The 26,700-nt window shown below is 40.8% G+C and overlaps 1 protein-coding gene across 6 annotated transcripts in view; it reads left to right on the top strand.

The window, feature by feature from the left end:
- The window catches only part of LOC139477180 (tight junction protein ZO-1-like), a 125,081-nt gene that overhangs the window by 49,858 nt on the left and 48,523 nt on the right, over positions 1–26,700 (top strand). Inside the window, exon 1 of one of the 6 annotated variants that reach the window (XM_071259733.1) lies at positions 22,430–22,598. The exons of the other annotated variants lie outside the window; for them this stretch is intronic. Within the exon in view, the coding sequence (XP_071115834.1) occupies positions 22,557–22,598 (42 nt within the window). The 5' untranslated portion in view covers positions 22,430–22,556. Of the gene's footprint in view, positions 1–22,429; positions 22,599–26,700 lie in introns of those variants that run through there. 6 annotated transcript variants of the gene reach the window in all.

Genomic DNA, 26,700 nt, shown 5'->3' with positions numbered 1-26,700 from the left:
TTAAGCTGGTGCTTGTTGTGTAGGTATAAAAACAGGTGCTTGTCATGTAGGTATAAAAACAGGTGCTTGTCGTGTAGGCATATAAGCAGGTGCTTGTCATGTAGGTATAAAAACAGGTGCTTGTCATGTAGGTATAAAAACAGGTGCTTGTTGTGTAGGCATATAAGCAGGTGCTTGTTGTATAGGTATATATAAGCTGGTGCTTGTTGTGTAGGTATATAAGCAGGTGCTTGTCATGTAGGTATAAAAACAGGTGCTTGTTGTGTATGTATATATAAGCTGGTGCTTGTTGTGTAGGTATATAAGCAGGTGCTTGTCATGTAGGTATAAAAACAGGTGCTTGTTGTGTAGGCATATAAGCAGGTGCTTGTTGTATAGGTATATATAAGCTGGTGCTTGTTGTGTAGGTATATAAGCAGGTGCTTGTCATGTAGGTATAAAAACAGGTGCTTGTCGTATATGTATATATAAGCTGGTGCTTGTTGTGTAGGTATATAAGCAGGTGCTTGTCATGTAGGTACAAAAACAGGTGCTTGTTGTGTAGGCATATAAGCAGGTGCTTGTTTGATAAACGTAATCTGCTATTATCTTTTAAATGGATCCTGTCGATCCAGTTTAGGATCTAATCCGCTATTGCTAATGGATCCTGCTGTGTGTACAGTGTGTGTCCAGTGTGTATGTAAAGGGAGTTTAAATATTTTTCTGCACATTCCATACCTGCGACCCAGCACATTCCACACCTGCAACACAAGCTGTGTGTGGGGTATAAAACTGAAATAACCCCCCAGTGTTCAACTGTGTCAGATGAGTAAGTGGGGAGGTATGCCGTCTTTATGCTGACTGACAGACGCAATGTCCTGGCTATACAACATTATGAATGATATTCCCCAGTGACACTACACTGTCTCCTTGATCAGGGGACTCTTGGTTGTCAGGCATTGATCATATCCTCCCTGCCCACCTCGTGAGGTTCCCTTCATGCTAAGTTCAGAAATGAATTTAAGCGGAAAGTTGAAATATGTGTCAGGTGTTGCATAGGGGCTATTTATAGATCATTTAATTTGACCTATGACCTGTAAGCTAGCTGACACTGAGAGTCGTAAAATCAGTGGACTGTCAAATATACTTGAAGGCTGGTCTGTGTGTGTTATTGTCAGGTTGTCTTCAGTGTGAGAATCATTATCACCCACTTCAACTCACAGAATGTTGACACTGCTTCAAGTGATCTCAATATGTGTCAGAGTAGCTGACATTGTTGTTTTGCTGGACGTGTTTTATAGTTATGTAAAGCCATTGTGTAGCGTTTTAGCTCACCTGGCCTGTTTGTCCTTTTTACTTCATGAAAACATAAATCATTTGAGCATTGAAGCTGAAACTTAACACACTTGTTCCCACGAATGATGACACCCAATACTTTCAAGAGGTGCAGATCCGTTTTTTCAGACCCGTGAAGATCCGGGGTGGAATAGGTCTTCAGCAACCCATGCTTCCTGTAAAAGGCGACTATGCTGGTCGTAAGAGGCGACTAACGGGATCGGGTGGTCAGGTTCGCTGACTTGGTTGATGCATGTCATCGTATCCCAATTGCGTCAATCACTGGATTGTCTGGTCCAGACTTCATTATTTACAGACCATTGTCATATAGGTGGAATATTGCTGAGTGAGGCGTTAAACAACAAACCAACAAACCGTTATTTCATTACTGACAGCCACTAACAGCAACTTTTTAACTGTTGCCTACATGACCAGGTGAGCTACGTTGTATTATTTTCCTGGACATATTTATAAATATATTATCCCATTGTATAGCTTTTTTCACTTTATTGTCTAGGGATATTTTCATGACAGATTTGTCAGCGTAGGTTAAAATAAAATAAACAGAAAATGTTACATGTGACTTGTTCCTGTCATTACATTGATATTACAATTGAGGTCGACCGTTAAGTTGAAATACCACAGCAGCAAAACCCATCTCTCATATATAAAGTTACAGGAGCATAATTGTGTTTTAAGACACCTTAAGTGTAGGGGACCTTTTATGTTTTGTTTTGTATCAAGAGGAATAAAAATAGTGCTGTTAAGAAACCCTCATGTGTAAGTTTTTATGAGACATAATTAACTCAATACTATTGTAAAGGAATCCTCATGTGTAAAGGAATCCGCACGTCTAAAGGAATCCTCATGTGTTAAGGAATCCTCATGTGTAAAGGAATCCTCAAGTGTAAGTTTTTATGAGACATAATTAACTCAATACTATTGTAAAGGAATCCTCACGTGTAAAGGAATCCTCACGTGTAAAGGAATCCGCATGTGTAAAGGAATCCTCACGTGTTAAGGAATCCTCACGTGTAAAGGTATCTGCATGTGTAAAGGAATCCTCACGTGTGAAGGAATCCGCACGTGTAAAGGAATCCTCACGTGTAAAGGTATCCGCATGTGTAAAGGAATCCTCACGTGTAAAGGAATCCGCACATGTAAAGGAATCCTCACGTGTAAAGGAATCCGCATGTGTAAAGGAATCCTCATGTGTGAAGGAATCCTCAAGTGTAAAGGAATCCTCACACGTAAAGGAATCCTCATGTGTGAAGGAATCCTCAAGTGTAAAGGAATCCTCACGTGTAAAGGGATCCTCAAGTGTAAAGGAATCCTCACGTGTAAAGGGATCCTCAAGTTTAAAGGAATCCTCACGTGTAAAGGAATCCTCACGTGTAAAGGAATCATCATGTGTAAAGGAATCCTCAAGTGTAAAGGAATCCTCACACGTAAAGGAATCCTCAAGTGTAAAGGAATCCTCATGTGTAAAGGAATCCTCAAGTGTAAAGGAATCCTCAAGAGCTTAGAATAGGATGAGTATTGACTGGTAGAGCTAGGAATGGATTAGTTTATATATAGAGTGTGTGTTTGAACCCCGGAAGGGACTCAATCCAAAAAGAACGAGAATCTGTACTTTACTAAGAAAATATAATCCCAAATATAACATTTGGCTTTCGGCCATCAGGGCAATCCCAAGTTACACTTGTCAGAGGGGTACACAATGTACATGTGATCTAGACTACCAGCTGATGAACCTCTGATGTGTGGGCTGAGTGGGTTAAATCGCTGACTTTTTGTGCTGGTGTTGAAGTGACTCACTCTGAGAGTATTTGAATCCCTGATCGAACTCAATCCAAAAAAATACAAGAACATGTACTTTACAAGGAAAGCATAATCCTAACTAACATTTGACCACTTTCTAAAGGCATTACGTATTCCAGGGATGAGTAGGGAAGAGACGAGGTTTATTTGTCTGGGGTCGGTTAGAGCGACTTCCACTGATTAGTGGGGGCACGGTTGGCCCAGTCGCTGTGCAGAGTTGCGTCCCTTGGGCACGCCAGAAACCTATGATTGTGGGTTCGAATCCTGGTTCGCCCCGATTATGTTTCTAGGTTTGTCAGCACCATGCCCGTGCTCGTGGGTTTCACCGAAGTGGTAAACGTCGGAGACCTGCATCACTTCGGGCTTTCCTTCCACATTAAGCTGACATGCCGTGATATAACTTGGATACTGTTAAAAATAGTGTTAAACACAACTCACTCACTCACTCACTCTCCACTGATGAGTTGAATGAGCTGCTGATGATGTAGAAGATGCAGATCACTCACTGTAAAGCCACGGCCTTCATGTCAGCTCAGTCTCGATGTGTGTTTGTCAATAGTGTCCCCCTTACTGTCAATATTGACATTATCAAGACTGCGGTCGTTACACAACTCCTCCAGCAAGGCAGTCCCGAGGGCCATGTCTTCTGCAACATGTTTGTCTGACAACAACCTCAGCCTTACAACATCCACGACACAGCGACCCAGCCCTAAGTGCAGTGTTGACGTTTCCACTTAGGGAATGTCCTGGCCTAGGAGGAAAAAGAGTCTGTGTTTGTGAGGAGCACTGTGACAGAGATTACAAAGACCAACACTTGGATGTGACAGGGAGAGGAGAGGCTGTGGAGGAATACTAGTCTCTAATAAACCTGTGAAGATCCAGGGTAGAATAGGTCTTCAGCAACCCATGCTTGCTGTAAAAGGTGACTGTGCTTGTTTTGGAGGCGATATACAGGATGGGTGGTCCGACTCGCTGACTGGGGTGATGCATGTCATCAATCCCAATTGCGTGATCGATGCTGATGATATCAATCACTGGATTGTGTGGTCCAAACTTGATTATTTACAGACCACCGTCGTATAGCTGTAATATTGCTGAGTGTGGCATTAAACATCAAACAAACAAACAAACAAACAATTCTAATAAACCAACGTCATGACAATCTGATCTCCATAAATAACTTTAATACTGCCGATACTGAGATACAAGTACAAGACACCAGTCTCTGTCAACGTGTTCCCTTTATACCATGAACCACATGTATGATGATTTATCTGGGGATACAAGACTGATTAGCAGTTAAGAACAAAATTATGAAATTTACTCAATCTCATTAAAATCAGATCTTAGTTCTCGCTACCGCTAAACAAAGATCTGAGGACATCCCATTACGGGTCACCTCAGAACGACCTTTCGCGAATTTTGACCGACCAATGAAATGACTGACAAGAAATCGACTTTAGCCAATCAGAAGGCAGCTTTCTCGAGCTTTACGACACATATTTTGACGTATTCTCGATTAAAAAAATTAAAACTGATGAGAAGAACATTCTGGAATGGCTAATAGATGGCGTAGATTGTCTGCATTGATATAATCATCCCCTAACTGTCGTTCGGAATACCCCGTGTTAAATATTTCGTGGTTGCATGATTAGAAAATACATTCCGACTGTCACTTTCATGATTTGGTAAGCGACGCTCTGATTGGTGGATGAAAGGTCGTTCTGACGTGATCCTTAATGGGATGTCCTCAGATCTTTGTTTAGCGATAGCGAGAACTACGATCTGATTTTAATGAGATTGGGAATTTACTTCTCTGGGCGTAATTCTGTGCCCAACACACTTCTGATCAACATAAATATCCTACAAAGTTTTTTTTAATTTGATCCAAAGCTGGCACTAAATTACCATATTCATCACTCGTGTCGCTGGCCGCTGTATGTCACTTGACACAAGCATAAAGAGTACATGTGGGTAAAATATGACTCGGTTTGTCTCAATTTATATTTTTCCAGATTAACGTCCCTAAGGAAAAATCTCCAGGTTCCCTTTTAATATACATATTTTAAGATAATTTAACAACTTTTTTTCTTCTTTGAGAGGCATTTAGGAGTTGGAGTACTGAGTAACTATAGTGAGTGAGTATGGTTTTACGCCGCTTTTAGCAATATTCCAGCAATATCACGGCGGGGGACACCGGAAATGGGCTTCACACATTGTACCCATGTCGGAAATCGAACCCGGGTCTTTGGCGTGACGAGCGAACGCTTTAACCACTAGGCTAACCGACCGCCCCTCTGAGTAACTATAACATATATGAACAACTTCTATATTACAATTAGGAGCGACATTTCGGTGTAGGTTCTAACACTTATCATTTGCTTGATAGCAGTGTTAAAACCTACACCAAAATGTCGCTCCTAATTGTAACAAATAAGTTGTTCATCCATATATCTTATCCTTACCAATTTTGTGTATTTTTCAGAGACTAGATGTCAGTCTATAATGGCCTGTGACCCATGTTGTTTTACATAGTCATAGCGGTAGGGGACAATTCCAATGTGTCCTGTGGTGGGTGATTGTGACAAGTGGACTGACACTGTCTGATACATGTGATGTAGGATGCTTGAAGGTGTCAGTGTCCTTTTAAGAAATGTCTGGTCCGGACTCGATTATTTACAGACCACAGTCACTTAGCTGGAATGTTGCTGAGTGCGGCGTAAAACAAAAAACCAAACAACCTTTTAAGATAAGGCCAACTATTTGTTATTACATATTGTTGTTTATCTGTGCTGGGGGCTATTACTGTGGAATTTATATGTAGAGATTTTTTAATTTTTTTTTACTAAAACCCAAAGCAAGTCTAGAAAAAACTAAACCGAGCCTGGTTTCCTTAAAACAGCAGAAGAGGAAAGTATTTTTTTGAGAAAATAAATTGCAATTATTTTTTAGAATTTTTTAAAATTGCAATTATTTTATAGAATTTTTTTTTATGTGTTGTGCACGTTGGGTACAGTGGCTGGGCCTCTTGTATCATTCTGTCTCCTCTGTCTCCACTGTCACATTCCTCAACATTCCTCCACTCAAACCAGCCAATCACAGCCCACCACTGCACCAAACCAGCCAATCATATCACAGTGCTCTGACCCCTGACCTCCACCCCAAAATATTTGTCATTGTGAATTAGACACAGGTTACTCTGGTCAGCTGTGGTTTGAATGAACCAATTAAACACAGTTCGGGGCACCGGCTGATGATCTGGGTCACTGGCTCACTGGGCAGATTTGAACCTGGGGATGTAGGTAGTAGGTAGAGGTAGATAGACACAGGTAGATGTAGGACAACGACGACGACGGACGATGAGGACAGGATGCAGCTGCTTAAATTGTGTAACCGTCACAAGGATGTCAACAGCAAGACGGTCAGTGTCTGAATATAGTAGCAATAATGATAATAATAATGATGATAATAATGGCAAGGATCACTATAAGAAGACTGTCAGTGTCTATTATTACTATTATTGTTGTTGTTATTATCATTATTTTAACTGTCTGACTGCCAGGAACCCGAACCCTCTGCTGCATATTTGATAATGATGATGATGATGATGATACTAATGATGATGATGATGATGATGATGATGATACTAATGATGATGATGATGATACTAATGATGATGATGATGATAATAATGATGATACTAATGATGATGATGATGATACTAATGATGATGATGATAATAATGATGATACTAATGATGATACTGATGATGATGATGATGATGATGATGATGATGATGATAATGTGCCCTGTGTATTCTGAATATGCATATAAGTAAGCTATATATAGGTGTATGAATATGACGTAAACATAGGGATGGCACTAGTCTGCTGAGCCTGGCTGTGTTCGGGTGTCGGGAGGGCCAGTTAACATGTAAGCAGACGATCCTGTCTCAGAGTTGCGTCCCTTGGGCATGCAAGAAACCTATGATTGTGGGTTCGAATCCCGATTCACCATGATGATGTTTCTAGTTTTGTCAGCACCATACCTGTGCTCCTGGGTTTCAGTGAAGTGGTAAACGTGTGAGACCTGCATCAGTTTGGGTTTTCCTCCCACATTAAGTTGACACGCCTGTCTACTGGCATGGTGGCGCTATTTGGCATCAGGTCGGCCCAAATTTTAGACCATTGACAAATTGTAGAAGAAAAGAAAACGGTGGAAAGGATAGCATACCCAGCAAGAGATGGTGGACTGGGTGACTTCATCTTGACAGCAGCACCCAGTGCCTCCTCATCCCAGGGCCAGCTGTTGTGGCGACGCCCTCCGCCCATCTCCCTGATAACATACCACACCACACTAATTGTTCATTACCACCGCCCACAGCTAATTGGCAGAAGATAAGGACGACAGCGTCATTGAATTAATCAGTGTGTTCATGTGGCGGGATGTATTTTGTGTGTCTGGGAGAGAGACAGTCACATTGCTGGTTCACGTTGTTGGTTCTGTGTGAAGAGTTGACCAGATTTGTCCAGAGTTGACCTGAGTGCTCAGAGTTGACCAGAGTTGACCAGAGTGCTCAGCATGGTAGAATGTACACTCACTCTCACGAGGAGTTTGTCTGAATTATCGTTACGAAAGACAGTTTCTTCTTCAAACACTATATCTATTAAACTGCCAAATGATGATAAAATCTTTGCAAGTGTCCTGAACACCTGCCCTGAAAAAGGAACGTATGTGTCACAAATAATATTTGACATGTTCCCTAAAAACCTATATATCTTGTAGACGACGTTTAGATGTTATGTTAAGTCTTTACTACAGCTATTGGGACTTATCAATACAGTTTCTACACTATGAAAGTGACACGCTGCCAGCCACCTCATGATATATAAGCGATTTTATACTGTGAATGAAAATAATATGTAATATCTCTATATATAATTTACATTATGTATATCTACCTCTCATGTCTATAGATATATTTCTCACAACACCTACCACACAACACACACCGTCCCTTCACAACACACAACACACACCATCCCCTCACAACACACACACACACCCCCCACACAACACACAACACCCCCTCACAACACTCAACACACCCTCACAACACACAACACCCCCTCACAACACACTCCACACACCATCCCCTCACAACACACAACACACAACACACCCTCACAACACTCAACACCCCCTCACAACACACACCACACACCATCCCCTCACAACACACAACACACAACACCCCCTCACAACACTCAACACACCCTCACAACACTCAACACCCCCTCACAACACACACCACACACCATCCCCTCACAACACACAACACACAACACCCCCTCACAACACTCAACACACCCTCACAACACACAACACCCCCTCACAACACACAACACACACCATCCCCTCACAACACACAACACCCCCTCACAACACTCAACACACCCTCACAACACACAACACCCCCTCACACACACACCACAGACCATCCCCTCACAACACACACCTCCAAAACTTGTCCCACGGCAGATATCACTGGTGAGTTCAAGCGATTTCTCTAAGGAGACATGGGGCACGTCGAAATATTAACAATTATTGATATGAAAGTTGTGTCATCGATAATATCTTACATGAACTATTGTGATGAAGTAATATTTTGATTTACCAAAACAGACTTGTTATTGCCAAAAATGTCAATTGCTAAAGATGGAAAGCAACTGTTTTTGTTATATCTCTCAAGCTCCACAAAGTAATCCCTGCATAAATGTGCCACCACTCACCAGTGGAGTGAAATAGGTTGATTTCTTTCAGAATTGTTTTGTTTTTTCATATTTGCTCAAAGTTACTTCTCCAGTATTTATTAATAATTGTTCAATATTAAGTTATCGAATATCATTCTCTGCGATCTAGCCAGCCCTACAGACATGAATCTCTCTTGTGTTACTTGACCCAGTGCGTTTCACCCCTGGCAATGTCCGACAGCAGCCTGGTGTTGATGGTCCAAGGGAGACAACTCCTCCTGTCTTGTTGTCCCAGATTTCCCAGGTTGTGGATTTACATGAGAAATGCAAACTGGGGACGTCTGATGTGATCATCAGAGTGACCATTACATAGTTTGCAAAATGTGGTTTTCAAAGTGACAATATGAAGATAATTTTAAGCACTTTTTTAACTCTATGAAGCCCTTTGGTCAACAGATGCAATATTTGCTCTCCGTGCTTTTACTGATGTGGTGTAGGGATGAGGCTGTCGGAGCATCACGTGGTGAGGGACACCTGATAGCCCAGTATAGGAACTACATCGTCAGCATTCGCCTACACTTAATCGGAGACTCCAAGTAAGGCTGCGGGTAAAAGGTGACTATGCTTGTCGTAAAAGGCGACGGGATCGGGTGGTCAGGCTCGCTGATAGGTTCATGCATGTCATCGATCCCAATTGCGTGGATCGATGCTCTTGATATTAATCACTGAATTGTCTGGTCCAGACTCGATTATTTACAGAGCGCCGTCATATAGCTTGAATATTGCTGAGTGCGGCGTTAAACAACAAACAAACCAACCAAGTAAGGCATGTTTATTCATTAATAGTCAGAGGGGTAAACCGTATTCGAAGTAATAAGCTTCCCACTCTAATAAGCGCCCATGGAGATATTTGCTAATATATTGGCAAGTGAACAATCCCAATTAGCACCCCTTCCAATTGATCAATGTACACAAGACTTAAATTTATTTGTGTATGATACGCACTTGTGTGTTATATGCACCCTGAATTATGGGCAATTAAATTCTGGAAAAATATATCTGTGGTATATAAACATTTCAGGCTGTCAGCAGTTTTTTTTCCACCAAATTAATATTCTATTTCTAATTTTGAGAGGGCCCGGAGCACTTATTATGTAGAATATGGTATGTAGACTACCAGTCTTGCTTGACAACAGTATAAGGATCTTTACCGAAACATTGCCTTTACAGTATTTAAAATGTTGTTATCCATAAATTGTGTCTACTTTATCAAGACTACCAGTTGTCAGACTTTCATTTTGTGGAAGCCTTGGTGGCTGAGTGGGTAAGATTGCTGATTTTGTGTGCTGGCGGTCAGGTGCCTCACTCTGGCCATCTGGGTTCCCAAAAAGTACTAAAAATCTGGACTTTACTAAGAAAGTGTTATCCAAAATATCACATTTGTACATTAATTACTTCTTTGACTTGGGTGGTCGGGTAGCCTAGTGGTTAAAGCGTTCACTCGTCACGCCGATGACCCGGGTTCGATTCCTGACATGGACACAGTGTGTGAAGCCCATTTCTGGTGTCCCCCGCCGTGATATTGCTGGAATATTGCTAAAAGTGGCGTAAAACCATACTCACTCACTACTTCTTTGACTACGGCAACTCAGTGTAGTAAAGAATATATGAAAAAAGTTGAAATTACATAATCATTATTTTCCTGTAGTTCGTTTGACCCTCGGTCAGAGCACCACGCGGCTCCGCCACCATAAGTGTCACTCTAATTGTGTTGTTGTTTCATTAGTGAGTTTGATGATTTACTGATAATTAATCTGCAACTCAGTAACTTTTCATAAGCGACTTATTATTTCTGTGGCCAAGCTGAGTGTGATGTTGACGGATGACGAACACAGCAGACACAAGCTGCATGTCAATATTAGCTTGTTCACTTGGCCAAGGTGCACCGAGCACACAGATAATCTATTGTCCCTCAGATAATCTGCTAATCCCCTCAGATAATCTGCTCAAGTCAGCAGAAAGTGTTTCAACTGCCATCACTTTAATTACAATCAGGGGATTATGGGAAGTGATATGCGGATTATAATTTGTGACATTTGTGTTTGGGATTGGTGACAGAGGCGATGAAGGAAGAGCTGATTGTGTCAAATGGTGTGGAAAATTACACATGGAAGTGTATCTATTTATTATTGTGTGTGTATGTTGACGAACCTATACCTGTGTACAATGACAGGACTTGGTCTGACTTTCAACACAGCATTCCAAACTTGGTCGCCAGGGTATATGATTTAAACAATTTATATTTCCAAGAAAAAGGAATTGGATTGGTGAACAGGTTAAACCTATTTAAACACCTTGGCCTACAAAGGACATTTAACAATTAATGAGAGTAAACTGTACATAAAATAATATATTTGAATTAATTGTACATACCGTTGCAAAAATTATGATGCTATTATACAAGTAACACATAAACACACAGACCAGGGAATATTATAAAGTCTGTCATACAGACCCTGAAACAAATTTAGCAAGTCTAGATTTTTGCATTTCTGAAAATGAAGAGTCTTATTTATTGGTCCCCTCTTTATTAACATTGAATTTAGCAAATTTAGAAACTGTCTTTTCTATAAAATATTTTCATTCCAGAGAAAAGACGTTAGTCTAGGGGAGTATCAAATTAAATGTTATTAAATTTGACAGGATCTAGAACCAAAGTTAAAGTCTATATATTTATTTGTACTGTCATGGCCATTGATGAAATATTAATTTCTCATAATGATCAAGCATTCATAAAGTCCTCATCAAAACATTTCAACAGTTTAATTGTACTGGGATGAAATGAGTTTCAGTTGATTGCAAGTTGGATCCATCTGTAGGATTATAATTGTTATTGTTGGAGACTTCAGCGGCAATAATTTCACTGAGGTATTCGATTTAAACATATTTATTTTCACAAAAGTGTGAAAATGGATTGGTAAACAAGCGAAGCGCTTATGTTAATACGTCTCCATTACACATAGGACATATTACAATGAATACATGGATGAAGGTTAGATGTAACAAATAAATTGTAAATGCCAAGCTAGATGTGTATGTATAATAAATCTATTTGCAGTTTAACTTAAACAATCATTTAACTGAAAATCTGCCAGTTTTTAATATTAAGTTTTGAATAGAATCTAATATTAGCATTTGCTCTTCCGTACTCAAATCCGAATTTCCGCATAGCACTGTTTGTAAAGAATAACCATGTTGGTAAAAATACATTTCATTTCGAAGAGCTTAGTAATTTGTACACACACAAAAAAGGGTAGAGCATCTTCGGTATGATATCCACAGGAACAAGTTTTTGTATCAAAGATATGTCTATTATACTGATCTGCGTTAAGATCGCTGCAGCCAAGCCTGAGGCGACTGTGAATGATTTGGCATAATCTGCTTCCATAAATTAAATCCCAGTGTTTACCATTATCTCCCTTTACGTGAAGCAAATTCTTAAATTGTGTTACGGTCTCTGCCCCAGTTAGGTTTTCTGGTAACATATTCCAAAGTTGTGTTGACCGAGGTATTCAGGGACAATCCTGGCATGTATTTGATATAAAGTTTTCAATGTGGGCTATCAGGGATGGAGACACACTGGTAGATGGACCTGAGTGAAGGATGGACCTGAGTGAATGATGGACATGAGTAAAGGATGGACATGAGTGAAGATGCCTGTCACTGCCTGTGATGTAGCTGCAGTTTTTTACCAGTAAAATAAGGATTGGACTAAGTATATATCCCTTCTATGACTTGCATGGGCTGTATTGGATATATTTGTCTAAGGGTCTGTGTGACAGACTTAGCTTACAGTAGTACATGGAACAATGGGGGACGTTATGTAAACAAAGATGGACTGTTCACAAACATTGACAAGCAATCTGACTCCCTGTGTGTAATTTTCCACACCATTTGACACACAGTAATAAATAGATACACTTCCATGTGTAATTTTCCACACCATTTGACACAATTAGCTCTTCCTTCACCGCCTCTGTCACCAATCCCAAACACAAATGTCACAAATTATAATCCGCATATCACTTCCTGTAATCCCCTGATTGTAATTAAGGTGATGGCAGTTGAAACACTTTCTGCTGACTTGAGCAGATTATCTGAGGGGATTAGCAGATTATCTGAAGGACAATAGATTATCTGTGTGCTCGGTGCACCTTGGCCAAGTGAACAAGCTAATATTGACATGCAGCTTGTGTCTGCCGTGTTCGTCATCCATCAACATCACACTCAGGTTGGCCACAGAAATAATAAGTGGCTTATGAAAAGTTACTGAGTTGCAGATTAATTATCAGTAAATCATCAAACTCACTAATGAAACAACAACACAATTAGAGTGACACTGATGGTGGCGGAGCCGCGTGGTGCTCTGACCGAGGGTCAAACTGACTCTGCGAAGCTAATCACAACTAATTGTTTCATTATCAGGGTTTGTCGTAAAGCAATTTTTGATGAAATGTGCACTAATAGTTCAGCAGGGCTGATGTCCGCATCAAGTCCTGTCCGACAGCTTATTGACAATGTGTTTCTGTCAGTAAGAGGGATTGATATGTTTTGAGAACTAGAATTTACTGTATTTGCCAGAGATCCAGTTGTAGTCAACACACAAATTTAATCCAAACATCAAATGAAACTAAAACCTTTTCTAAAAATATGTTTTCTAGGCTATCCCTTCTATGCTGCTGCTTTCTGTAAAATAGTAAATACTCATACCCCTTATAAACTCCCACCCCTCACCGCCCCAACCTTCAATCCCTCACCACCCCACTCCTCAGCCTCTAACCACCCCACCCCACTCCTAAGCCCCTTGCCATCCCACCCCTCAGTCCCTCACCATCCCAACCCTCAACCTCTTACCATCCCACCCCTCAGTCCCTCACCACCCCAACCCTCAGCCCCTCACCACCCCACCCCTCAGTCCCTCACCAACCCACCCCTCAGTCCGTCACCACCCCAACCCTCAGCCCCTCACCACCCCACCCCTCAGTCCGTCACCACCCCACCCATCAGTCCGTCACCACCCCAACCCTCAGCCCCTCACCACCCCTTAATCCCTCACCACCCCAACCCTCAGTCCCTCAATACTCCCCCCCCCCCCACCCCCATTCTCTCTGAAAAATAATCTGTAAAATACATATCGTCATGTGTATTTTCTGTCCTAGTCAGGGCGCTTATGGAGATTACTTACGACTCAGATAAAGAGGTAGGGAGATGCAGGGCTCCTCGTAGAGCAGGGTGAATGTGGTGTCTCAACAGGACATAAACCTTGTGTTTGTTGTGCGAGTGGTTCTGTGTAGGTGCTGTGTCATCCTGCAACACTTAGTTGAGTTGGTCAAGGCAGGTGAGGTACCAGTCTCTCAGCCACTCGACAGTCTGTTGAACGGAGACACAGCAGTTGGGGTCAAGTGAACATTTGAAGTTTTAGAAGTTTGTAGAATATGATGACTATTCCTGCCAGGAGCTTGGGAGACTTCCTGTTTCCTCCACAGATGGGCCCTGGAACATGTATCATTGCTGCAGTGATAGATCCTCCTCACACGATGCTGCATTCTGACTGAACTCACCGACACCCAGTCTCCCACCCCCGGTCTCCACCCCCCAATGTAGGCTCATTGCTCCAACCTGTGTCTTACCTAGCCTCCAATATGAAATATGACCTACTCCTCACAACTCCACTCCTCAATGCCCCCTACCCCCCCCCCCCCCCCCCCCCCGTCTTTTCGACCCCTCAATCCCTTGCTTCCTCACCACCCCAAACCAAAATCCTTCAACACCCCAACCCCCTTCTTGAGACCCCTAAATCCCCAACCCAGTTTTAGAAAGCACCTCAATTGACACTGCCCCTCACCACCCCAACCCATCAAACCCCCCCCCCCCCCCCGCCTCCCAATCTAACCCATGACCTCTTCGATCTCCTACCCCCTCACTTCCCCACCCCATAAACTCCAACCCTTACATGAGACAGACACAGTTAAGCATATGGCTGGTGAGATATAGTACAGGACCTGGTTTGCTTATCTGTTTGGTATTTGTGTTAATCCCCTGCTACCCTGGTGGTAATTAATGATGTTTATACACCGGCAATCAGCACCTGGACCAGAGTCCTGTAACCCCAGGGAGCTGACATTCTTCAGTCCACTGGTACATGCTGGGATGATCCCACGTTGCAGCCTCCCCCTCACCAAGATGGTCAGGCTGCTGAACCCAGATTCATGGTCAAAGCCATAGACCATCCAGGCGTAACAGTGACCAGTGACCCACATCAGGAAGTGGTCAAGGAGGTTCATCTCATCTTCATGGGAGTGACATCAACACTTGTCTGTATTGGAGGTCCTGGGTCTGTGTTTGACATTGGGACATTGGGTTTTCTGCTCTTGTACTTGCATCCAGAATCCCTAATTCTTTACGGATAAGATTAGGGCTGTGATGAGGGACACTGCTTAGTGGAACGTGTAAGTCTCACAGCGCCTGAGGCATCTGGAGCGCGGAACAACTGCAAGAACTTATCATGATTATGATTATTATTATGAAAAATAAAATAACATACCTTTCCCAACACACCCCTTCTCAAAATCCAGATATTGGGACCCCCTTTTCTGACCCCCTCCCAGGTAGCTATCACCATGTGCTCCTGATCTTGATCCTTCCCGCTCCTCCCCCCTGCCCCTGATCTTGATCCTTCCCGCCCCTCCCCTCCCCTCCTTGCCCTGCCCCGCCCCTGCCCTTCTGATCATCAGTTTATGTTCTCCTCTCTATTTATTTTGCCAGTCAGCCAGAAAATGAGATGTGATTTAACTCGGCCCCCTGGTGACTTCCTGTAGGGAAGGGGATATATGAGTGTTCTACATTCCCATGTGGGGTATATCATGTACATAGCCCACATGTGGGTATATCCTGCAGTTCTTGCTGGCTGCAGCAGATGAAAGAGTTTGTGCACAGCAACACAAACATACCAGCACGCCTCCCATCACTGTGTGGGGAACACAAGGATCCACAGCATGTGTCTGCAATTGATCACATCAACTTACATTAGTGTACATTCACAAGTGATGGGTCCTACACAATCATATTTCATCAGTTGGATAATATTGTCTGCAACTTTAACCAAGTAAGACGAGTTCTATGGATGAACAACTTCTTTATTACAATTAGTGCGACGTTTCGGTGTAGATCTCAACACCTTTATCAAGCAAGTGATATACCCCTCACCCATAGAACTCGTCTTACTTCATCACACCAACTTCTAAATGCCACTAAAAGAAGCTTTAATCAGGCTTGTCAAATTCAGTTTTGTATAGTAAACTCAACTGATAACAATGTGTCAGTGTTTTTACACACAAATCTAATGAACCATGTTTGTTTGTTTGTTTGTTTGTTTGTTTGTCGGAGCAGCCAGTTGTAGATAGAGATAGGAAGCTTGTGGTGATAAAGACATAGCTAATGATTGTCTTCAACACAGTCGTTACAAATCCCTTGGATTGGATAATGCTGCACTCCCATGTTGTTTCAACTGTAGAACCTTGCACCTCAAACAGATGTAGTATGGACTGTCCAGTCATTGTTAGTCCTGCACCATGACCGTGGAATATATTTATTTTATGAAAAAATGATAATCTAGAAATGCATACAAAAGCAATTCTAGCCAGCTCAAGCTAGCTCTATTCCACAGCGTAGGAATTTTTTTATATTTTTAGAGTCAAGAAGGATATTGTTTAATATAAGATTTCAGAGACTAAATGTTAGTGTAAGTCATTGTCAGCATGGTCCACTGGACAATGAATCTGTCTGTTGTTTCTAGTGAAAGAAACAGCAGCTAAAGAGGATTAGAGGTGGGAGAAGCCATGGGTCTATCTCCTTACCTTCTTGAGCACAGTACTGTAATCCTCACAGTAAAGCATCAAACAGAGGATTAACAGTGTGTGATGTTATGGGTGTATCTAATGACCCGCTTTCACCAGGGTATAATCTATATCCTTGTAGTCAAAACACACAGGACATTAAGGATCTGAGCTTGTGATGCTACTGGCCTATCTAACGACCCTTTCTCTTCAACAAACACTGGGTCATTATGACCTGTATACACCAGATAATCTACTTCTATGTTGGTTCTACTGCTTGCATCAAACATAGGATTACAAATGTGTGATGTTATGCATGTATCTAACCACCCTCTTTTTCCAAGTGATAATCTTGCAACATCAACACAATTTAGATGGAGGATCTAAGCTTGTGGTACTTTGGATGTTTCTAACGAGCCCTTTTCTTCAACTTACACACATTCATAATGAACCTGTATACACAACATAATGTACTTCTGTGTTGTTTCAACTCCTAAACTTATACACCAAGATATAGGATGTCCAGAAAATTACTGAAAGTTTGTGAAAATTAAGTAATCATATGCCCTCTTCCCTTAAGGGACCGCCTCCATGGCCTCTTGGTAGGGCACCCGCTTCGAGAGCGGGAGGTCCGAGGTTCGATCCCCGGCCGCGTCTTACCAAAAGAAATTAAAAGATGGTACTTGTTGTTACCCTGTCTGGCGCTCGGCATTAAGGGGCTAAAACAAGTCTCGGAGTCAGTATACTGTGTCTAAGTGGGGTATTCATGTTAAACTGCAGCATGGTATCTCAGTGTGCTAGCACTATAAATCAGTATCAGTCCGGACTAGTACAAACACACACACACACACACACACACACACACACACACACACACACACACACAAAAAAAGACATACATACACTCACATGCATGCACATCGCTATATAAGTGCAATAATCTTGCACGTGACGTTAAACCCCATTTCACCTCACCCCTGCCTTATGGTGAAGTTCTTTCACCACACAGCTCTGTCCTGTTTGGATGTCATAAGTCCATTCAACAATGAATCAATTTGGACCAGATTGTACATGTTCAAGGGAATACAATATGTGTGTGATTCCAACGTTGTTCCTCCTACACTGGTTGGACACAAGATGTGCTTGTTTTCAGTTCTCGATATGGCCATGTGTGAACCCCAGGCACGTGTGTATGAGCTCATATCTTACTCCCTGAAAATATACACGTTTGATGGAAACAAATAACTCCATTCAATATGAAAAGAGCCCAAGTGAACTTGAGGAATATCTAGACTTGCTTTTTTTAGAGCTTTTGCATTACAAGGAGGAAGGGAAAATGATATGGTTCAGGGACTGTGAGACAGGCTAGTCACAGTTTTCAGTATCCCAATTTCTCACACTGTGGTGGACAGGGCCCCTCTGACATAATGAAGCCATGGCAAGATGTTTAAACCACCAAGAATGAGAAAGATATCTTCCACATTAAATCCAACTGATCTAATGTTATCTTTTGAATAATAGCTGTTATCTTGTGTCCGACAAACATGAATTTAGTTAAAGCCTAGACAAACCTGTAATACAAAAAGAATACTTTTATATACATGTTTGTAAAATGTCAATGACAAAATAATCAGTCTCAATTATCCACAGAAATAGATTCCATTGTTCATAAAAGACAAAATAGCAGTAACAATTATGTGAATGGAAAATGCAGTGAAACACCTAAATGGAATTGGAATTGGAATTCATAGTCTGTTTTCAAAACCAAGGAGTTTTCTCTTTTGTTAAATTTCAGTAGAAAGAGTAGGCAGGAGATAACAGCCCTGTCTGCTCCCATGTGTATATTCTCTGTATCCCCCTACCTCTCATACAATATAAGCAGCATACATGTACAAGCAGTGTATCATTTGCTCATTTACTCCAAGGTGGAAATTCAACCCACCTTCTTTATTATATCATATTTTGATCTTTTGAATTTGTGAAATTGTAGTAGAGAGTGATTAATTATGGGTATAACCAAAGATGTATATACATCTTTGGTATAACCATATTTCATCATTTGATCAGAATATTCTCAATAACCTTCAAAGTTACATGGAAATAAAAATATCATAATGTTTGAAACAAATCATGTGACATAAGGTTTAAAATCAATTAGGAATTCAATCAGTGATGTGAGCAGTGAGATGTTGTCCATTCAGAGCCTACACAACTGCTGGCATATGGCAGACATTGCAAGGCCAAGAGTTACATTCAGCCCTCATTCCACCTGTATTGCTGTACCTACTGCCTCGTTAGTGCCCAGATTGACATATGGCCTACACAGGACACAGAAGTCATCCAAGCCCCTCACACAGCAGTTTCTCACCTTTAGCTATTCTTACTTTGTTGTGGGAGCATGCTGCAGCCATTGTTGTGACAGTGGTTACAGTGGTTGCAGGGGCGGTCGGGTAGCCTAGTGGTTAAAGCGTTCGCTCGTCACGCCGAAGACCCCGGTTCGAATCCCGACATGGGTACAATGTGTGAAGCCCATTTCTGGTGTCCCCTGCCGTGATATTGCTGGAATATTGCTAAAAGCGGCGTAAAACCAAACTCACTCACTACAGCGGTTGCAGTGGTTACAGTGGTTACATTGGTTGCAGTGGTTGCAGTGGTTACAGTGCACGACATGCATCACCAGGTCTTCAGCATCCTACTGCTACCACCTGGACTGTACACTATAGAGTCTTAATTGTCTGAACAATTCATCTGTATTCTTTTATGAATTGGATTCTGATTGATCTTTTGTGGGTTTCAAATCACAATAATACCCTCTTAATGAAACAGCTGCTATAACATGTAAACTACATGTCACCACAGGGGATATTTGTACAAAAGTCAATCTTTCTCCATCGTTGGTACAGTTTGAAATTACAGCATGTACAGTTATGGGTTGCTGTTTGTACCAAATTAGAAATATTTATGTATGTGCAACTCTCTGTTTAAAGCACAGGGTGTTTAACTCCTGATTCTTCAGTTTTCTTGGTGTTTGAGTTGGTCAGGGGATCTAGGGACAAGCACTGGGACGAGTCCAATTTTACTACCTGGGTACCCACCCCTCTATTACCGGGACCCTACCCGGGTACTCACTTTAGGTGTCAAGAGATTTGAATATGTCTGTGAGTTACAGGATATTGAGGTCAATTCACAGACCTACATTTGGGTCTGTGGTCAGTGTCAATGGTGCTCCTCACGGTAATCACAGCAAGTTTCAGTGAAACCTAGAAATACAGATGATTGTTTCTAAGAATGTAAAATAAAAACAGTGGAGCCTTGAAAGAAAGTGATATGTTTTTTTCTTTTTCAAATTCATGACAAATTTAGGTTGACAAAAGATTGTTCAGGCATTATGAAAGAAAGAAATGAATTGATCACTGAACTGTGGTGACTAACGTGGGAGTACCCTGGCCATATATGGACATTGTTTGATATGAGAGATATGACGGTGACTGTCGGGTGAATGACTCTGTGTCAACACTGTGCATGTCGGATGGTTACGTTGCCACATGCCTGGGTATGAGGCATGAATGAAGTGTTGCAGTAGAGAGTACAGGGATTGAGGGATTCATTTCGACAGGCGTTGAGACTGATGTTCAGTCCCATAGTAGTCCCACAGTCTGCAGTAAATGACAGTAAGATTTCCAATTTGAATAAAAAATTCCTAATACCTCAGAATTTACAAAAATAAAAACTTTCAAAAATCAAATTTTGAGCAATATTACAAATTTTGTCCCAGTCAAGGGAACTGAGTTTGGAATCCGAGACAAGTCCCTGGAGTATCAGTGTCTCCCAGACCCTGCAGAATATGTAACAGGATATGTGTTCACCCTGGAGATTCTTTCAAAGGGAAAGTAATATCCTTGGTTAAAATTTCCAGTGGAAATGTTTGCCAGGATATTGTTTCCACAGCCAGTATCTTACTAACACTGGATGACTTTCCCACAGACCTGTGAAGATCTGGGGTAGAATAGGTCTTCAGCAACCAATGCTTGCCTTGAAGATCCGGGATAGAATAGGTCTTCAGCAACCAGTGCTTGCCTTGAAGATCCGGGATAGAATAGGTCTTCAGCAACCAATGCTTGTCGTAAAAGGCCACTAATGGGACCAAGTGTTCAGACTCGCTGACTTGGTTTGATGCATGTCATCGTATCCCAATTGCGTGGATTGATGTTCATGATGTCAAGCAGTGGATTGTCTGGTCCAAACTTGATTGTTTACAGACCACTGTCATGTAGCTGGAATATTGCTGAATGTGGCGTTAAGCAAAGAAAGAAATATTTACCTATATGAGTTTTCTTTCCTCTGGAAATTTGTTGTCCCTGAAAAACAATAATTGTTTCCAAATAAATTTAAAAAATGGGTCCAATTTAACTCTGGAATGATGTTACCGGTCTCCATTGCCCTTACGATTGTTCTGGGATCCATTTGGATATTAATTCTTTTATTCGCTGACTATGTGTTTTTAAATAAGACTGAATGGGGCTGACCTTCCACCTCCGACCTGTCAGCTGAGGTCACCAGTGCACTTCTGTTGTCTCAAGTTATTAGATGACCTTGTGAAACTTTGTCACACCTCACTTCATTCTGATGACATTTCACAGAGGTCGACCTTCAACAGATACAAGTACAGTAACTTAATTATATGTATTGGAATTTCTGAGACCTACCAGGGTTTGAAATTTATTTTTATTTTCACTGCAAAAATAATTACCTGCTACAGTGCTGCCATTTAAATACATGTACTGGTAAAAGTGGTCATCCACAAAGAATTGTCACTACAGTTCTTCCTGAATTTTACTTGACTTGGAAAATTGACATTTGTGGATATTAACCCCTACATACAGGCAGTATGTAATTTGATATAGGTCTATGTTCAATTATAAGTAAACAAATATTATTGTCACATCAGCCATTATTAAAGTTGACTTATATCTTCTAGAACAATTTTGATCTTTGATTTTATTTTTAAGAATCACAAATGTTGATTTACAATTTTTAATATTATATTTATAAAAAACAAATTATCAGCGTTAGAAATTGGCACTAGTCCTGTAGTCCTTACCAAACTGCCCAATAGTAAAGGTATCCTAAGGACTAGTAGGAATTGGCCCATTTTAAGGGTTTTGCTGTATGTTATCATTATAAGGACTAGTGGACAAAAACTGTTTGTTACTAACCCTGATTATGATATCAAAGTACAGCTTTATTTCGTTTCTCACATTAATAGATGAAATGATAGTGTTGCAGGATAATGTGGTTTGTTGAAAGTATACACAAATGTGATTCATCCTCCTAAATCAAAACATCAATGTTATTTTTTTTCAATCACAACTCTAAATATCACTGCTATAGCCCCCCCTCCACCCTCTTCTTGTCATTCCCTTCCCCCTCCCCCCCTCCCCCCTCCCCATCTTCCCCCCAACCTTCAAGATTTTCACACTTCCCACTATAAACAAAACACCAGGCCAGGAAATGAACCATTCAGGTCAGAGGTCAGCCCAGATTCCTCAGCCAGTAATCTGATTGGCTAACACGGCCAGTACCTGTTTCTTCCTGGGCTGTGATTGGCTGAGTGTTTTGTTTATTTATAACCCAGTCAGGGTAAAGACCCAGGATAGATATCTGTCATTGACAGTGAGAGACAAGAACGTTCTCTCCTCTCTCTCTCTGTGTGTGAACCATGTGCCTTGGATAATACTGGATATATAACACGTCAAGTGTACATTTCGACAATATGAGGATCAAGAAGAATATAGACTATATTGACAACCTTGGGGTGAGTCGCGACACTGTCTTACAGCACAGACTTAATATAGCACACATGCAACAGTGCTGACAAGATCTGTATTGGATGAAATTAGTAACACTGTGCGACTGATCAGATTTATTTTTTGACTAAAACTTAAATTTATAAATTATATATGATTTTAGATTCATTATGATTTGAATTTTACATTTTCATTATGATTCGAATTTTACATATTTTCACTTTTTGTAATTTTGATATCTATTTTTTTGATATTTTCAAATATTTATTATTCTTTATATGATTTTCATATTATTCCATTTCATATGATACATATTAACAATAGTGTATGTTTATCATTTTGATAATTCGTCATACAATTTTAAAAATGAAGATCTCAAAAAAGTATTACAAACATGTGTATGATAAAAAATATTTCGGTAATAATTTAATTATTTTCATATTTATAAAACATAGGTATTTTTGTAAATAAATCATTTTGACACCGTCACAGTAATTATGAAGGTGAACCCAATGCATCCACGTTTTATAGCAAGCTCCATCCCTGTACGGGCAGGCTCAGGTAGACGGCTGTAGCTATGACAACAATATCAATAGGCCGCAGATCTCAGACAGATTGATCAGATTCTCGGTACATCAAAGACTTCCCACGTCCACCACACAAGCTCAATAATTAAACCACACGCAAATACTTCCGATCTGCTGCAGTCTGACTGAACACATTCAGTGACAGCTTTCAAATGTTGCAATTTGGTGTTTTAGCTGTTCTTTGATATTATGTTTGTATATCATATTTGATAGATATGTTTGTATATTATATTTGATAGATATTTTTGTATAACATATTCAGTGTTAGAAACTAACAGTTTTAGACCACTGGTCCTAATAATGATAACATGTAGCAAAACCCTTAAAAATGGAAAATTTATACTAAACGTTAAGATACCTTAAGTATTGGGCAGTTTGGCAGGACAAAAGGACTAGTGCCAATTTCTAACCCTGATATTTGTTTGTTTCTGGACTGTTGTTTTTTCACCAGACACAATATTTTGTTTATATTATTTTTATATATTTTTATATTATTTTTATATTATTTTTATATTATTTTTATGTTATTTTTGTATTATTTTGGCTGCTTGTGTTTGTAGCATTGGAGATTGAGGAAAGATTATTTTGATCAATGCTAGAAATTTCCCTGCATGACAGTATTCATAGAGTCAGCTTATAAGATCTACACCATGTCTTTCATTCTCGCGGTCTGTGGCCATCTACTGCAACCCTGAACATAACGAGTATTTCAAATGTAGCACTAACACAACAAATACACTTTCCCGACACAATAAGAATAACATGCCTTTATTTCTCCTTGTGACTCTTGTCCAAATGTAGGTCACCGTGACACACTTGAGATAATCCTGTGATTGGCGAGACAAGGAGGGGATAATCCCCGTATACAATAGGTAGTTAGAACAATGGCTGTATACCCAGCAGGGACTATTATCTTGGACCAAGCGGAGAGAGAATAATAGTAGGTAATAAGTGTGGGATATAAACTGTAATAAAATTATAAATTAGCAGCATTTCTTTGGCATGGAAACTCATTATGGTATTTTCATTATTGAAGGCAGTAAAATGGAATGTATGTGGTTGACATGAGGGAGATATATGGCCGAGATAAAGACGGATATATACAGGGATATATTGAGATGAAAGTACTTTCATGAAGGCTGTGTTATTGTTGAGCACATTCCAGACATGGTGAGAAGCTGATAACGCGCAGGTAGAGGAAATAAATATATACAAGCTACATACTGCAGGTCCCCCTTTATCTAGTGTACACAGGGAGGGGCTGTTGGGTGGGGGAGGGGGGGGGGGGGGGGGGGGGGGTCGAGGGAGAGAGTTAAATATACCAGCTACATACCCTGTCTGTATTGAGTGGGGGGAGGGTTTGCAGCGTTAGAAATTGGCACTAGTCCTGTAGTCCTTACCAAACTGCCCAATAGTTAAGGTATCCTAAGGACTAGTAGAAATTGGCCCATTTTAAGGGGTTTGCTATATGTTATCTTATAAGGACTATTGGACAAAAACTGTTATTTCTAACCCTGGTTTGAGGAACTGTTGCCAGTCATACTTTCAGAGGTTTGGGTTGGGTCTACACTTGATGGTATGTGGATTGTCAACAATGATTGTATAAACAAGCACCTGCTGATTGCTTACAGCACCCGAGTAGAATAAAGTAGATCAGTAACGATATGAAGCACCTGTTGATTGTGTCAAGCACCTGAGTAGATGTCATGTAGGTCGTTAATATATCAAGCACATGAGTAGATGTCATGTAATGTAATGGCCACCTTGACAGGGTGGACATCGTGATGTGATTGCAGCTGATGTATTGATTTCCACTGATGAGGGAACAACGCAAGGATTGACACATGAATAATGGGCCATGATCTTGTGGGGGGGGGGGGGGGGGGGGGGGGGGGGGGGGGTGTTGAGAACTGACTTAATCAATTAGAAATAAAATGAAAGATCTCATGTATTACTAAGGTGCAGATGGTGAATGTGAAGTCACATTCTCTGTATGCTGTGTGAATGTCAGGTTGGTGGCTTGGCGCCAAAACCGACGCCTGCTGCCATCTTCTGACATTCACTTCTTGGCGTCATTTCTAGAAATTTAACAAACATCACCCAAGGAACGAGTTGTATACAAACAGATTGAATAATGTCAGGGTTAGAAATAACAGTTTTTGTCCATGAGTCCTTATAATGATAACATATAGCCAAACCCTTAAAATGGGCCAATTTCTACCAGTCCTTAGGAAACCTTAACTATTGGGCAGTTTGGTAAGGACTACAGGACTAGTGCCAATTTCTGACGCAGAATGTCTGCTATGAGGCAGTTTTTGAAAACCACACAATTTGTGACTGAAGTTGTTAGGAGGATGCTGTTTGTGATGGAGATGAAGACAGGCACAAGATGATGAAGGATGTTTTCTAGGTTAAAACAGTGGGGAGTTATTTGTGGTGCGTGGTGCAGCTCAATGCATCAGGCAGGTCCCCCACCTGTAGATGTTGACCTACAGCGCCACCTGGGTGCCTGCCAACACCACCAGATGGCGCCACTGTCTGCTGTAACAGTGACTAAGGCAGATGGAATAACGATGATTACCCTCTCTGAACATGTGCTTGAATAAACAAGAGTCACATCTGAATTAAATTGATTAAAACTTAGATTAAATTTAATCTTAATTTCCAAGATTCACCCAATATTGATTTAAATTGGTCCACTGTCCTTGAATTGTTTGAATATCTCAACAGCATTGGCATTAATTGTTTGATAGGCATTACCTAGAAGTTGATGGATGACAAAGTAGACACAATTTAAGGATAACAACTTCTTTAATGCTGTAAAGGCGACGTTTCGGTATAGATCCTTTTACTGTTGTGATTCAAGCAAGGAGACTGAGGACCATTGTTCAGAATATATATACAGGATTATATAGGATATGTAGGTGGAGGATTATTGATCTACTTTATTATTGGCATACCTAAAGAATTCAAATTTCAAAAATACTTTTTAGAAAAATGCAAGATACATATATACTGACTAATGATTCACACCAGGGTTAGAAACCAACAGTTTTTGTCCACTAGTCCTCATAATGATAACATATAGCAAAACCCTTAAAATTGGCCAATTTCTACTAGTCCTTAGGATACCTTAACTACTGGGCAGTTTGGTAAGGACTATAGGACTAGTGCCAATTTCTAACGCTGCATACTTGTTGAGTACATAGCATAAGAAAACTGCTGATACAGTGGTAATTATTATCCCCATCACTGGAGCGGTCAGTGTGACATTTCACGCCTCATCTCACAGGACGGTCGTCTTTCAAGACCATGAAAGTCAATTGATCCAAAACAAGCCAGCCTGAGTGATCTGGCCAGCCATTGTGCAACACGCTCCTCATGGCCCATCTCAGCAGGGCCACACAAAGCCAGGCCCTGTTTACAACATAATTACCACTGATTACAGTGGTCAAGCTGGACAGTGGTGTCCTGGCTGCAGGCACTAGTCTCTTTGATCCCTGCTTTACTTACAGGTAATCCC

The sequence above is a fragment of the Haliotis cracherodii genome, unplaced genomic scaffold (genome assembly GCF_022045235.1).
Source record: "Haliotis cracherodii isolate W230 unplaced genomic scaffold, xgHalCrac1.p SCAF_32, whole genome shotgun sequence".
Lineage (NCBI taxonomy): Eukaryota > Metazoa > Mollusca > Gastropoda > Lepetellida > Haliotidae > Haliotis > Haliotis cracherodii.
This window is presented reverse-complemented; position numbering and strand designations above follow the sequence as displayed.